The sequence below is a fragment of the Muscardinus avellanarius genome, assembly GCF_963383645.1.
Source record: "Muscardinus avellanarius genome assembly, chromosome: 10".
Classification (NCBI taxonomy): Eukaryota; Metazoa; Chordata; class Mammalia; order Rodentia; family Gliridae; genus Muscardinus; species Muscardinus avellanarius.
This window is the reverse complement of record NC_137796.1, coordinates 113,248,015-113,262,366: the sequence shown is the minus strand read 5'-3', so window position 1 is coordinate 113,262,366 and position 14,352 is coordinate 113,248,015. Positions and strand designations below refer to the sequence as shown.

Genomic DNA, 14,352 nt, shown 5'->3' with positions numbered 1-14,352 from the left:
TACACCCCCTTCCCTGTTTTTTATTCTTTATTTTGAAACAGGATCTCACTAAGTTACAGAAGGATTCACTATATAGCTGAGGCTGTCCGTGAACCGCGTTCCTCCGGTCTCGGCCTCCTGAATGCTGGGATTATAAGCGTGCACCACCACACCCAGCCAAAACTCGTTTTATTTATTTTTTACTATTATTATTTTATTTTTTTGGTGATACTGCAGTTCCTGGAAACCCTTCTACCTCTGGGCTACACTCCCAGGCCTATTTTTATACTTGGGGTTTTTTTTATTTGGAAACAGGGTCTCTTAAGCCAGTATGGCTGGCTTCGAACCTGCATGATCCTCCAGTGTCCGCCTCCCAAGCACGAGGATTACAAGCACCACCACGCCAGGCTGACTGTTTTAAAATAAAAAGCCGGGCATGCTGGCGTACACTTGTAATCCCAGCATTCTGTAATCCCAGCATTCAGGAGGCTGAGACTGGAGGATCGCATTTCGTGGACAGCCTCAGCTACTTAGTGAGGCCCGCTGCAGCTCAGTGAGACCCGGTTTCAAAATAAAGAATAAAAAAGTAGGGCTGGGCATGGTGCCGCGCGCTTGTAATCCCCGCGCTTGGGAGGCAGAGACAGGAGGATCATGCAGATTCGAAGCCAGCCTTGCTGGCTTAAGAGACCCTGTTTCCAAATAAAAATATAAAAAATAGGTGTCTGGGAGTGTAGCCCTGAGGTAGAAGGGTTTCCAGGAACCTCAATACCACCCAAAAAAAAAAAAAAAATAGGGCAGGGGCTGTAGCTCGGAGGTCTACTGCCCCTGGGTTCCATCCCCAGACCCGCTAAATAAATAAATAAATAAATAAATAAATAAATAAATAAATAAATAAATAAGTAAATAAATAGGGCTGGGAATGTAGCTCGGATGAAGAAGTGTCCCTGGCTTCAACCCCAGGACCACAAGAAAAGGAAAAGAGGAGTGTTGATGCCAAATTCCCACTGTCATCCTCCAGGGCCGGGGCCTCCGGGTAAACATGCAGTAGCAGGTCAACCCTGGGGGAACAGGCCTGTGCCAATACCTCCCCTTGGGACCCCAGGGAGAAACTGGTAGGGCCTACAGGGCAGACTCCTCACCACTTCTGTGGGGGCTCTCTGCAACAATAGGGGGGTGGGTGGAGTGGTCACCTGGAGGTCCCCTGAGTACCCTAAAAAACCAGCTGTCCGGGTCTCTGGTAGCTCGGAGGTAGAATGCCCCTGTGTTCCATCCCCAGTGCTGAAAAAAAAAAAAAGTAAACTGTTGGGGTGGGGGGCTGGATTTGGTCCTGAAGACATAGTCTGCAACCCTGCCCTGGACTTCAGTGTGTTCAGTGCCTGTGTGGCCCATGGGGAGGCCTGAGCAGCCATGGACACGCGGATCTCCAGGCCAGCTAGGGCCAGTGGTGCTTATCCCTCCTGCCCTCCTAGTCCCTGGCGCTCTGAGTAGAGGGCAGTCAGACAGACATGACCACTGCACAGGGTACTCAGCTGCTTCTGGCTGGAGCCCAGTGGCAGGAGAGTGCAGAGCTGTCAAAAGCCCCACAGGCTGGGGCACAGGCAGGGCTGACTTTGTGCTGCAGGTCTGCTGGAGGCGCTGCACAGCCCAAGTGCTGCTGCATGGGGAGAGCCCTGGGCAAGCCCAGGCAGCAGCACACCGAGGCCTTCTCTAGAACCTCACTTACCATCGTGCCCAGCCCCACCAGACACGCACTTCAGTGTCCCCGGCACCTACCCAGAAGCCGGGGGAGCCGTGCATGGGAGGATTGCAGGCTCAAAGCCAGCCTTGCCAATTTGGAGAGGCTTTCAGCAATTTAGCAAGACCCTGTTTCCAAATAAAAAATCAATAAAATAGGTCTGGGGGTATAACTCAGACACACACACACACACACACACACACACACACACACACACACACACATGCAGCAGCAGCCAAAGGAAGAATAGCTGGTGATGACAGCGGACTGCTGGGCTGGTTTAGTCCGCTGTCTGGCCCACAATGAGAAAGGCACCCTAGTGACCCATGCACCCAACTGGGTCAGCCTCCCAGCCCTCAGATCCTCCATCCTCAGGCCTCCTCAGACTTCAGCCCCCATGGCCAGTGAGTGTGAGCTGGTCTCTGCTCCAGCATAGACCCTACCTGCGGAGGCCCTAGCAAAGATGGGTCTCTAGAGAGGAGACTGAGGGTTCTTCCAAGAACATGTGGGTTAGCCTGGTCAGCTGCTGTGAAGGTCAGCGTGACCCCAGGTTCCCTGGGTCTTCCTCTAGCCTTTGATGGTTCCAAGTGCTCTTCTCTAAGGTCCAACCCCTTCTTGGTCTCTCTTTTGGTTAAATGTCCTCTTGGTCTTTTCTCCTATAATGAGGCATAACTGTGATCTCTTTTCCAACTAAGGAATAAAGTCCTTTGAAGGCCGGAGACAAGTGGTGAGGGAGGGGCAGGGTTTTAAGGGGCAGGGTGGGGGAAAGCCTTGGGCTCCACGAGCTGGGATCTGGGGGCTGTGCTCCACAGGGTGCTGGCCTTCAGCCCCACTCCACCCGTTTGGGGTCTGGGGGGGGGCAGGTCTCTTGCCCAGCTCTCCTTTCACTCCACACTGCTCGGCATGCTGAGAAGCCTTGCAGGGCCTTGGGTCTTCATCTGTGTGAATCATGCTGTCCTCTCTATCTCTCTCTGTGTTTATCTTTGTTGTGTCGCTGACCAGCCAGCCACCCCGTCTCCGACGTGGGCACTCGCCTCTCTCCATGTTCCCGTCCACGTGCCACCAGCCAAAGGTGACCAGGCCCGGCTTTCAGCGTGGCCGCTGTCAGAGGGGCCATGGGGAGCTCCGCCTCCTCCTTGGCCACCGAGACCGATGCAGACCACGGCTTCCCCCGGGGGCCTCCCTACCCAGGGCCCCCGGCAGCGGCTGGCTGGTGTAGGAGCGGCCCTGGGGGGCCTCTCTGGGGGAGTGCCCTGGTCACCAGGCAGCACCCACGCCCCCGGGCCCGAAGGTAAGAAGGTGGGTAGGGGTTGCCTCTGCGGGGCCTCAGGCAGGAGGCCTTGCAGGTGCCTCTCCTTGGCGAGGAGAGGTGTTTGCTCAGGACCTGGGTCCTGTCTCCTGGTCTCTCTGGCAGCTCGTTCCTCCCACAGGCGTAAGAGCTGAGACGCTCTGGGACATCTCACCCTCGGCCCAGCAGGGCTGGACCCCCCTCCTGGGTTAGGGTGTGCTGGTGCAGCCCAGCGCTAGGTGCTGCTTGCCTGTAGTTGTCTTGTAAAGCTGTCTGGACACCCTCTTAGGCTGGGGAGGCTGCCATGCTTCCATGGACATGAAGGCTGGACCTTCCTGCTGCCTGTCCCTGTCTGAGGTGCCCTGCTCCCATGGCTGCCTGCAGGGGCGTCAGGAGGCTTTATGGGCCAGGGAGGGGGCACATGGCAGACCCTTACCTGCCGCCTCTCTCCAGGCTGTTATGTGGCCACTGGTGCTCATCACACACCGAAGCTTCAGGGCGGGGGCAGCAGAGGCAGCAGCTCCGTTCTCTGGGATGCTGGGACTGGGTCCCACAGGTCACATCCCTCATCCTGCACTGAGGCATCGACCACACGCAGCTCGCTCTCCTGCTGCCATCTCTGGGGCATGGAGCTGTGGGGAGCCGGTGGGCACTGGCTTTCTGGGGCAGCTCTGACCAGGGACTTGAAGGGGCTTCCACGAGGCTGCGGGAGAACCTAGAGTCTTGTCTAGGTTGTCTAGTGCATGGGTGCTATTGGACACTCAAAGTCCAGAGAGGTGCCGGGTGTGGTGGCACAGCTTGCGCGGGAGGCGGAGACAGGAGGATCGCGCAGGTACGAAGCCAGCCGCGCTGGCTTAAGAGACCCTGTTTCCAAAATAAAAAGTATAGAAATAGGTCTGGGAGTATAGCCCGGAAGTAGAAAGGCTTCCAGGAACCCCAGTGCCACCAAAAAAAAAAGTCCAGAGAGGTGACAGCAGCAGGGGCCCACAGAGCAGCACGGCCAGGCCTGGAGGCCACAGTGAGCACACAGCACTGCGATGCCCTAGGGAACTCTGCCTGTGTGGGAGGGGCTGAGCCCAATGGCATCCCTTTCTTTTTATTTTGAAGCAGGATCACAGAGGCTGGCCTTGAACCTTTGATCCTCTTGTCTCAGCCTCAAGCACTGGGATCACAGGTGTACAACACCACACCCAGCTTCATTCCTCTTTTTTTGGAGTGGGAATTGAACCCAGTGAGTCTACCTCTGAGCTAAACTCCAGCCTTTTTTTTTTTTTTTTTTTTTTTTTTGCAGTACTGAGGATGGAACCCAGGGGCATTCTAGCTATCATTAGAGCTATTAACCCCAGCCCTATTTTTTATTCTTTATTTTTATTTTGAAATAGGGTCTCACTGAGTTGCAAAGGGCCTCACTAAGTAGCTGAGGCTGTCCTCAAACCTGAGGCTTTCCTCAAACTGCAATCCTCCTGTCTCGACCTCCCAAATGCTGGGATTACTAGTGTGTGCCACCATGCCAGGCTCCCCAACCCTTTCTTTATTTTGAAACAGAGTCTTGCTAAAATTTTGAGAGTATTGCTACTTTGCTGAGACTGTCCTTGAACCTGTAATCCTCCTGCCTCAGCCTTCCAAGTGCTGGGATTACAGGTATGTGCCACAACGCCCGGCTTCCATTCCTTATTGCTTAATAGTATCCTGTCATAGCCGGGCGTGGTGGCGCAGTTTGTAATCCCAGCACTTGGGAGGTGGAGACAGGAGGATCGCGCAGGTTTGAAGTCAGCCTCGCTGGCGTAAAAGACCCTGTTTCCAAATAAAAAAATAATAATAATATAAAATAGTTCTGGGAGTGTAGCCCAGAAGTAGAAGGGTTTCCAGGAACCCCAGTACCACCACAATAATAATAATAATAATAGTAATCTGTCGTAGGGATAGGCTACCTTTTGCTTCTGTTCAGAGTCTTAGGTTGTTTCCACTTGGCTTTTTTGAATACTGCTGCTGTGAATATCCGCGTTGAAGATTTCGCATGGATACACTTTTCATGTGCATTGGGGATGTCCCTGGAGTGGCGTTGCTGGAGCTGATGAGGAGTTTATGACCACCAGCAGCCCTGGGGTTCTGGAGCGCCCCCTCCTGGACAGTATTTGTTCGGGCAGTCTTGATTCTCCATCCTAGGTGTGTCGGAGTCTCTTACTGACTTGACTTGCATTTCCCTGGTAGCTGATGGTGTTGAGCATTGTCTACCCACATTTGCCTTTTTACTTCCGCTTTATGGAGATCCTGAGGAAAAGTTGTTAGGAGTAGAAGCAGTGAGCTTGGGCTATGGCTTTCCACATCGGTGGCTGCTGCTGTGGCTAGAGTGTGTCCTGAGCGTGTGTGGCAGGCAGCACCTGGCAGTGATATCGCCACACACTTGCCACATGTATGTGTGTTTTGCTATTTTATTTTTTACTAAGTTCAGTTATGCAAATGAAAATTCAGGGTTTTTACGTCTGTTTTTCACATTTAAAAATTTTACATTAGCCGAGCATTGTGGCGCACGCTTGTAATCCCCGCACTTGGGAGACTGAGACAGGAGGATTGCACAGGTTCGAAGCCAGCCTCAGCTACTTAGTGAGGCTCTCAGCAACTTAGTGAGACCCTGTTTCCAAATAAAATATAAAATAGGTTTGGGAGTGTAGCCCGGAGGTAGAAAGCCCCTGGGTTCCACCCCCAGTACCACCAAATAAATAAATAAATATAATAAAAATAAAAATTTTACCTTAAGCTGGGGCCCGGCTTGGTGGCGCACGATTGTAATCCCAACATTCTGGAGCCTGAGACCAGAGGATCGTGGTTTGCGGACAACCTCAGCTACTTAATGAAGCCCTCTGCAACTCAGTGAGACCCTGTTTCAAAGTAAATAATAAAAAAAAAAATAAGGCAGGAGGTTTATCTCAGAGGTTGAATGCCCCTGGGTTCATCCCCACACCCTCAAAAAAAATTGTTTGCCTTTAGCCAGGCGTGGTGGGGCATGCTCATAATCCCAGCATTCAGGAGGCTGAGACAGAAGGATCCAGGTTTGCGGACAGCCTCAGCTACTTAGTGAGGCCCTTTGCAACTCAGTGAGACCCTGTTTCAAAATAAAGACTAAAAAATAGGGCTGGGAGTGTAGCTCGGAGATGAATGCCCCTGGGTTCCATCCCCAGTACCACCAAAAAAAAATTTTTTTTTACCTTAGCATAACATAATTCTTTTATCATAGATGTTCCACACATTCGGTAAATGTTTAAGCAGTACAAAGAAATGCAGAAAAAAATATTTTCCCCCTTCCCATTTCCTCTCAGCTCTTCATGAGCTTCTGGGCCAGAGTCACAAAACTGAGGAAGCCCGTCCAGCTTTCAAGCTCCAGGCAGCCTCCGTCTGTCCACTTCCTGGGTGCTGGTACTGCAGTTGTCATTTAGCACTGTCTGTTTAGGACAAGCCAGAGGAATGCTAGTGGCCGAGGTGCTGGCCAGAGCTAGGAAGGCTGGATGAGCCGAGCGTGGTGGCGTACGCTTGTAATCCCAGCATTCAGGAGGCTGAGACTGGAGGATCGCGGTTCGCCTCAGCTACTCAATGAGGCCCTCTGCAACTCAGTGAGACCCGGTTTCAAAATAAAGAATAAAAAATAGGGCAGGGGGTATAGCTCGGAGGTCAAATGCCCCTGGATTCCAATCCCAGACCTGCGAAAAATTTAAAAAAGGAAGGAATGGAGGGAGAGAAAAGAAGAGAAAGGCTGGCTGCCCCAGACATCAGCAGCCACAGTGCAGACCCTGGGGTTGACATGCAGGTTCCTGAGGCTGTGCCATGCTACCCAAACTTTGGGTGTTGGTTCACAGGTTGTCCTCCCTTGGGCTGGTTCCCATTTGACTATTGCAGGTGGGCCTGGGTCTTAAGGCAAGTCCAGAGGAAGTGCTGTTAATGCCCTTGAGGAATTCTTAGATGGGGGGGCAGCATGGGGAAGTTGGCCAGGCAGAGATAGGGAAGTGGGCAGTGTCGCTGCTCTCTGGCTGTCCAGTGGAGCCTCCCCCATGCATGAGCACACACCAGTGCATGAACACACTGTGGGCACCAGGCACTGGGTGGAGACTGGCAACAACGACAGCTGATCTCTAAAGAGCTGCCCACCTGGACCACTGCTGCCTTACCTGGTAAATTCTCACAACATGCTGGACACCTACACTCCCAGTGCTTGGGAGGCTGAAACAGGATTGCAAGTTTGAGACCAGCCTCAGTAACTTAGGTGAGACCTTGTTTCAAAATAAAAAGCAGGCCAGGAGTGACAGTGCATTCTTATAATCCCAGCATTTGGAAGGCGGAGACCAGAGGATCACAGTTTGCAGACAGCCTCAGCTACTTAGAGGCCACTCGCAACTTAGTGAGACCCTGTTTCAGAAAAATAGGACTGGGGATGTAGCTCAGAGGTAGAATTCCCCTGGGTTCCATCCCTAGCACCACAAATAAGTAAATAAGTGAATGAATGAATGAATGAATGAATGAATGAATGAATGGTTAAAAGGGCTGGGGGTGTGGCTCAGAGTACTGTCTACCCAGTTGACTCACAGACAGCCTAAGCCTGAAGAGCCCAGTGGCTGGGTCTCCCTCCTCTAAGCCACAGTGTACCTGGACAGGAACCCGCCATCTCAGACCTTTGCCAGGAGCTGCAGTTAGTAAGAGGTGGTTCAGGCATGGAACCGTGGAGATGTCCCACCCGAGAGGCTGAGACTGGGTCGTGGCCAGTCCAGGAGAGACTGGCTGGTGCCTCCCCCAAGGTTTCCAGGAATCACAGTGGAGGGAGACACTAGTTCCACTCCCTTGAAAGTAGAGGCAGAAGCCCCCAGGGCAGAGCCTGCCGTGAGCAGTGGCCGGAGTGAGGAGCTGGGCTACACAGGGCCCTGCTGGCCAGCCGCCCAGGGAGCCCAGCCCCCAAGGTCCCGCGGGTGTACACAGCCCGCCTCTCCTGTCTCTAGGGAAGGCCCTTTCCCCAGGACCTTCTCGGCCCCTGCCCCACAATCCCTGTTGCTGGTTTTCTGGCGCTAGGTGGACCTGGCCGCATGCCTCCCTCTGTTGGGACTCAGCCGGCAGCGCCTGAGAAGCTGAGGTAGAGCTAGAGCAGGGCTTTGTGGGATTTTTCTGGCGGTTACCTTGGTTTTCCCTCCCTGGGGAGCCAGTTCCTGTGAAAATGGAATTGTGTCCTACAGTACAGGTGCCTTGGGTATGAGCTCATGTGCTATGCATTTGGGGAGCATTTTGTGTTGAGATGTGTGTGTGGTACTAGGGATGGAACCCAGGGGCAGTGTACCTCCCAGCTACTCCCCCAGCCCTGGTTTTTAGGCTTCTTATTTACTTTTTAACCGCAGGTTCTTGTCCTGAGCTAAGGATAACTATGCAATAGCCGGAACTCTTGCTGAAGATTTAAAGGAGTTTATTAAAAAGATAGAAATACAGAAGATAGCTACACCCCCATGCCATTCAGGAGTGGCCTGGGGGGCGTTTCAAATGAATTCACCCGTCCTTTTCTTTTTAAGAGATGTGGAGTGTGGGGGGCCCTTTCACCTGACTCCCTGACCTGGGCCCTGGCAAGGCCCTGAAGAGCCGTGGCACGTTGCAGCTGCCCTGCCTGGGGGCGGCAAGCCAGAGGCCCGGGAACCCCGCACAGGGAGCTGCACTCCAAGCACCTTCCCCTTCACGCTGCCTGGCCCTGGCCCTCCACAAGGCCTGCACTGCATATCTGCCCTGCAGCCTCTCCCAGCATTGCCCTGCTGTGGGCTGGTGGTGTGGAGTGTGCCCAGCCATGAGGGGCAGTCCTGTTGGCCCGCCCTGCCCAGAGTGTTGGGCAGTCTGACCCAAGTTGGCCACATTTCTAGGCGCAGCCACCCTTTCTGGGAGGGCTTGTCCAGCTGCCCACAGGGTGTCGGAAGCCTTACTGACCAGGGACTTCCCTTGCAGCCACACGCACTCGCCTGGGTCTATGGCCGCGGTTGGGGAGTGGTCCTGTGCACGCTGCACCTTCCTGAATCCGGCTGGCCAGCGTCAGTGTTCCATCTGCGAGGCCCCCCGACACAAGCCTGACCTGGACCAGATCCTGCGGCTCAGCGTAGAGGAGCAGAAATGGGCCTGCACCCGCTGCACGTTCCGGAACTTCCTGGGCAAGGAGGCCTGCGAGGTCTGTGGCTTCACCCCGGAGCCTGTGCCTGGGGCTTCCCTGCTGCCTGTCATCAATGGGGTCCTGCCCAAGCCGCCCACAGTCCTGGTGGAGCCGAAAGGCAGCTTCAAGGAGGAGGCCGGCCCTGTGCAGACAGGGGGACTGGCAGCCATGGAGCCAGTTGGGGGGTACCCCCAGGAGGTGGAGCAGGAGGACGAGGAGGGGGCAGAGCCCGCAAGCGGCTGGGCCTGCCAGCGCTGCACGTTGCACAACACGCCCGTGGCCAGCTCCTGCTCTGTCTGCGGGGGTCCCCGGAAACTCTCGCTGCCCAGGATCCCCCCAGAGGCCCTGGTGGTCCCTGAGGTTGTGGCCCCTATGGGTTTTCATGTTGTACCTGCCCCATCGCAGCCAGTGCTCCCTGGGGAAGGTGGTGAGACTGACCCCCCCACTACCAGCCAGGGTCCCACCTCCACCGACCAGGAGCTCTCCAGGGCTCCACCTTTCAGGCCCTTCTCACCCACCCTGCAGAACAATCCTGTGCCCCGAAGCCGCCGGGAAGTCCCCCCCCAGCTGCAGCCACCTGTGCCTGAGGCTGCCCAGCCCTCACCCTGTGCCAGCTCCAAGGGGCCCTCCCAGGGCCCCGGCCGGCCAGCCTCTGGCCCTGCCCGCCTGGCTGGACTGCTATCAGGCCAGCGGCTGAGTTTGCTGGAGGAGGAGGCCCCAGAGAGCGGCCCCACCCACTGTGAGGCCTGCATTCCCACCCCCAGCAGTGACGTCATCGACCTGGCTGGCGACACTGTGCGCTACACACCCGCCAGCCCCTCCAGTCCCGATTTCACCACCTGGTCGTGTGCCAAGTGCACACTCAGGAACCCCACGGCAGCCCCCAGGTGCACAGTCTGCGGCTGCTCCAAGCTGCATGGCTTCCAGGAGCACAGCGAGCCACCCACCTGCTGCCCAGGCTGTGGTGCTGACACACCTGGCCCCTGTGGTAGCTGTGGCCGGGCCCCCTCAGCCCACAAGGGTGCCCGCCTCTTGCCCGAGCGCCCAAGCCAGTGGGCCTGCCCTGCCTGCACCCTGCTCAACACGCCCTGGGCCAAGCACTGTGCGGCCTGCCACACGTCCCAGCTCCTGGTGGCCCAGCGCCGGGCAGTTGTGCCCCTGAAGCGCAGGGAGAGCATGCACGTGGAGAAGCGGCGGCAGACCGACGTGGGCGTGGCCAAGGCACTCTGGGAGAACATTGTGGCCTTCTGCAGGGAGGTGAGTGGCTTTCCCCAGGCAGAGTTCACGCAGCTGCTGAGCTTCCCTGCTTCAGCCACTCTATCACAGGCTGCCCAGGCACAGGGTCAGAGCCCCCTTGTGCCTGACCCAGGAGTGCCAGCTGGAGAAGTACCTGTGCTTCTGAGGCCCTGCACAGTGGCCCACTGGCCACTCGAGATCATCCCCAGCAGTGAGATCTGTGGGGTGCTCACAGGCCCCGCCCACCTAGGCTCTCCTGGGAGGGTGGGTCTGCCCTCTCCCTGGTGGAGTGAGGACATCCTGGATCTGAGGCCTCCCTGCCCAGCCTGAGTGTCTGCCATGGTCCCTGCAGAACAGCGTGAACTTTGTGGATGACAGTTTCCCCCCTGGGCCCGCATCTGTGGGCTTCCCCGCGGGCGACAGTGTCCAGCAACGCGTGAAGCAGTGGCTGCGGCCCCACGAGATCAACTGCTCTGTCTTCAGGGACCATGGCACCGCGTGGTCTGTCTTCCACACCGTCCGACCTTCAGACATCCTGCAGGGGCTGCTGGGGAACTGCTGGTGAGGCTCCAGGCTCCTTGCAGGGGCTAGCAGGCCAGGGTGCGAGGGAGGCCACTGGCCCAGCCACGGTCACCCAGCGGGGCTGCCTGGCCCACAGGTTCCTGAGTGCACTGGCAGTGCTGGCCGAGCGACCTGACCTGGTGGAGCAGGTGATGGTCACGCGCAGCCTGTGCGCGGAGGGGGCCTACCAGGTGCGGCTGTGCAAGGACGGCACGTGGACCACGGTGCTGGTGGATGACATGCTGCCCTGCGATGAGGCTGGCTTCCTCCTCTTCTCACAGGTGGGCCTGGGGAGCATGGGGCGGGGGCGAGCACGACAGGCCTTGTGACTCCAGCCCTCCTCAGGCACAGCGGAAGCAGCTCTGGGTGGCCCTCATCGAGAAGGCGCTGGCCAAGCTGCACGGCTCCTACTTTGCGCTCCAGGCAGGGCGCGCCATCGAAGGCCTGGCCACACTCACCGGCGCCCCCTGCGAGAGTCTGGCGCTGCAGGTCAGCTCCACTAACCCCCGCGAGGAGCCCGTTGACACTGACCTCATCTGGGCCAAAATGCTGAGTTCTAAGGAGGCTGGGTAAGAGGGGCGGGCACTGCCACGATCTGCGGCATTGGGAGGCGAGGCGAGCGGTGGGAGACGTGGGGCCATGCCCCCGGGCCTGCGCCGACTCAAGGTGCTCCCACGCAGGCTGGCCATTCAGGGAGGCTGGCCCAAGATCCGCCCCTCCCGGGGAGGCCGTATCCTGACCTGGGCCTATGGGTGTAGCTCAGGGATCATCGCCTCTGCTCAGAGGTGCCTGTGTGGGAGGGGGTGTTCTGAGACCTCTGCACCCTGGTCAGCATTCTGCGCCTCGACCCCCAAGAGGCTCAGGAAAGAAAACTCTGAAACTCTGGGTTCCAAGACCCTGCCCTTAGCTGACCCTGGGCATCTCAGTGGGCCCCTTGCAGGCAGGGACACACACCCCCTTGCCCTCCGCCGCCTGTGCGGTCAGCGAGGCCGCTCTGCCCATGCAGGTTCCTCATGGGCGCCTCCTGTGGCGGAGGCAACATGAAGGTAGACGACGCTGCCTACGAGAGCCTGGGCCTGCGGCCCCGCCACGCCTACTCCGTCCTGGACGTGCGAGATGTCCAGGGCTACAGGTAGCAGCCTGGCTGGCATGGGTTGCTGGACATTGGACGTGGGACGTAGCATGGCCCTCAGTTCTGCGCTCCACAGGCTCCTGCGGCTACGGAACCCCTGGGGCCGTTTCTCCTGGAATGGCAGCTGGTCAGATGAGTGGCCGCACTGGCCCGGGCACCTACGAGGCGAGCTCATGCCCCGTGGCAGCAGCGAGGGAGTCTTCTGGATGGAGTACAGCGACTTCATCAGGTACCTGGGTGCCCTCTGGGTCCTGGTCCCCATAGGATCCTGAGCCACAGCCTCAGGGCTGGCCTGGGGTCTAGGTCAGTGAGCTCAGGCCCTGAGTGAGCCAAGACAAGTGCTTCCCTGCCAGGAGCGCCCTTCCCAGGGGAGAGGCCGCGGGCTCTCAGGAGGGCAGGCCGGGGCGGTGCTTCTGCACTCTGCTCAGGGGTCTCGTCCTCACCACCCAGGTACTTTGATTCTGTGGATATCTGCAAGGTGCACTCGGATTGGCAGGAGGCGAGGGTGCAGGGCTGCTTCCCCAGCTCAGCCAGCCGGCCTGTGGGTGTGACGGCGCTCACGGTCCTGGAGCGTGCCTCGCTGGAGTTTGCCCTCTTCCAGGAGGGCAGCAGGTGGGCAGCAAGCCGGGGTTCGGCCAGGATGGGGCCGTGGCACACTGCACGAGGCCCCAGCCTGCCGTCTGCCGCCACAGGCGCCCTGATGCGGTGGACAGCCACCTCCTGGACCTGTGTATCCTGGTGTTCCGGGCCACCTTTGGCAGTGGTGGCCGCCTGAGCCTGGGCCGCCTCCTGGCCCACAGCAAGCGTGCTGTCAAAAAGTTTGTGAACTGCGACGTCATGTTGGAGCCTGGCGAGTACGCCGTGGTGTGCTGTGCCTTCAACCACTGGGGACCCACCCCGCCGGGGCCCCCTACCACCGCACAGGGTAATGGCCCCCGGCAGGCCCAAGGCCCGCCTCCCCTCCCCCAGAGCCCCTCGGCCCACCCAGGAGGGCCGCCCGCGGGCTCATGCACGCCCCCCACAGCCTCCAGCCCCTCCCCAGGGGTCCAGCGAGGTGCACCTGAGCCTCCCGGCCACGTGCTCGCGGTGTACAGCTCCAGGCTGGTCATGGTGGAGGCAGTGGAGGCCCAGCCAAGCACGCTGGCCGACGCCATCATCCTGCTCACCGAGAGCCGGGGCGAGCGGCATGAGGTGGGTGGGTCCGGCTGGTGGAGGGAGGCTCCGGCGGTGGTGGCAGAGGGCACTGTGCAGCCAGCCTACCCACACTGGCCTGTGTGCAGGGCCGCGAGGGCATGACCTGCTACTATCTGACACACGGCTGGGCGGGGCTCATCGTGGTGGTGGAGAACCGGCACCCCAAGTCCTACCTACACGTGCAGTGCGACTGCACTGACAGCTTCAATGTGGTGTCCACACGTGGCAGCCTGCGCACCCAAGACAGTGTGCCGCCTCTGCACAGGTGGGCGCCCTCCCTCCCCGCCCCCCTCCCGGGCCACCACTGGTCCTCACCGGTTTCCTCCCCCAGGCAGGTCCTGGTAATCCTGTCCCAGCTGGAGGGCAACGCCGGATTCTCCATCACCCACCGCCTGGCACACCGCAAGGCGGCCCAGGCCTTCCTCAGTGACTGGACAGCCTCCAAGGGCACCCATAGCCCCCCCCTCACTCCTGAGGTTGCTGGTCTGCATGGGCCCCGGCCGCTGTGACTGCCACTACTGGGCAGGGCCAGGTGCAAACCGCCCACCTGCCCCCCCACGTGCACTTTAGGAGGGAGACCCCGACAGAAGACGCTTGAACCAGAATCTCAGGACCCCACCTCGGGAGCCGCCAGCCAGCTGCAGGGTGCCGCTTACCCTGGGCCCTCCCACCCCACCCTGAGCACCCTCAGTCCCCTGGCCAGGCCTCCTAGCCGCCAAGCAGAATACCTCGAACCAGGTGGGCTGTGTGCCAGCCCCCCTGGCCTGCCAGCCCGGGGACAGCTCTAGATGGTGGAGGCTGCCCCTTCACCAAGAGCGCAAGCACTCCTGCCAGGGGGAGGCCACCTAGAGCTCTATTCACAAAACCAAATCTGGGGTCAGAGGCCAAGACCCCTGTGAGAGTCGGGACCACCCCTCGTGGGGCTCAAGGGCAGCAGCTCCTCCCAAGTGGGCCCCGGAGCCCAGCTCCCTCCCCCCCAAGGGCAAGCAGGGGTCCCCCAGAGCCCTGACACCTGAGCAGCACACTCCAGGAGCAAGCACTGGGCTCGGGATGGAAGGGCCCGCGTT

General features: G+C 58.5%; 1 protein-coding gene across 1 annotated transcript; it reads left to right on the top strand.

Annotated features, from left to right (window-relative positions):
- Positions 1-2,829: 2,829 nt before the first annotated feature.
- CAPN15 (calpain 15) lies at positions 2,830-13,794 on the top strand (the record flags this gene model as incomplete). The annotated part of the gene is made up of 12 exons (XM_080704028.1): positions 2,830-3,005; positions 8,964-10,419; positions 10,751-10,959; positions 11,057-11,240; positions 11,305-11,528; positions 11,966-12,091; positions 12,168-12,320; positions 12,542-12,703; positions 12,784-13,016; positions 13,116-13,282; positions 13,372-13,550; positions 13,617-13,794. 12 exons carry the CDS (start codon positions 2,830-2,832, stop codon positions 13,792-13,794), a joined length of 3,447 nt encoding a protein of 1,148 aa, XP_080560154.1.
- Between the last annotated feature and the right edge of the window lie 558 nt (positions 13,795-14,352).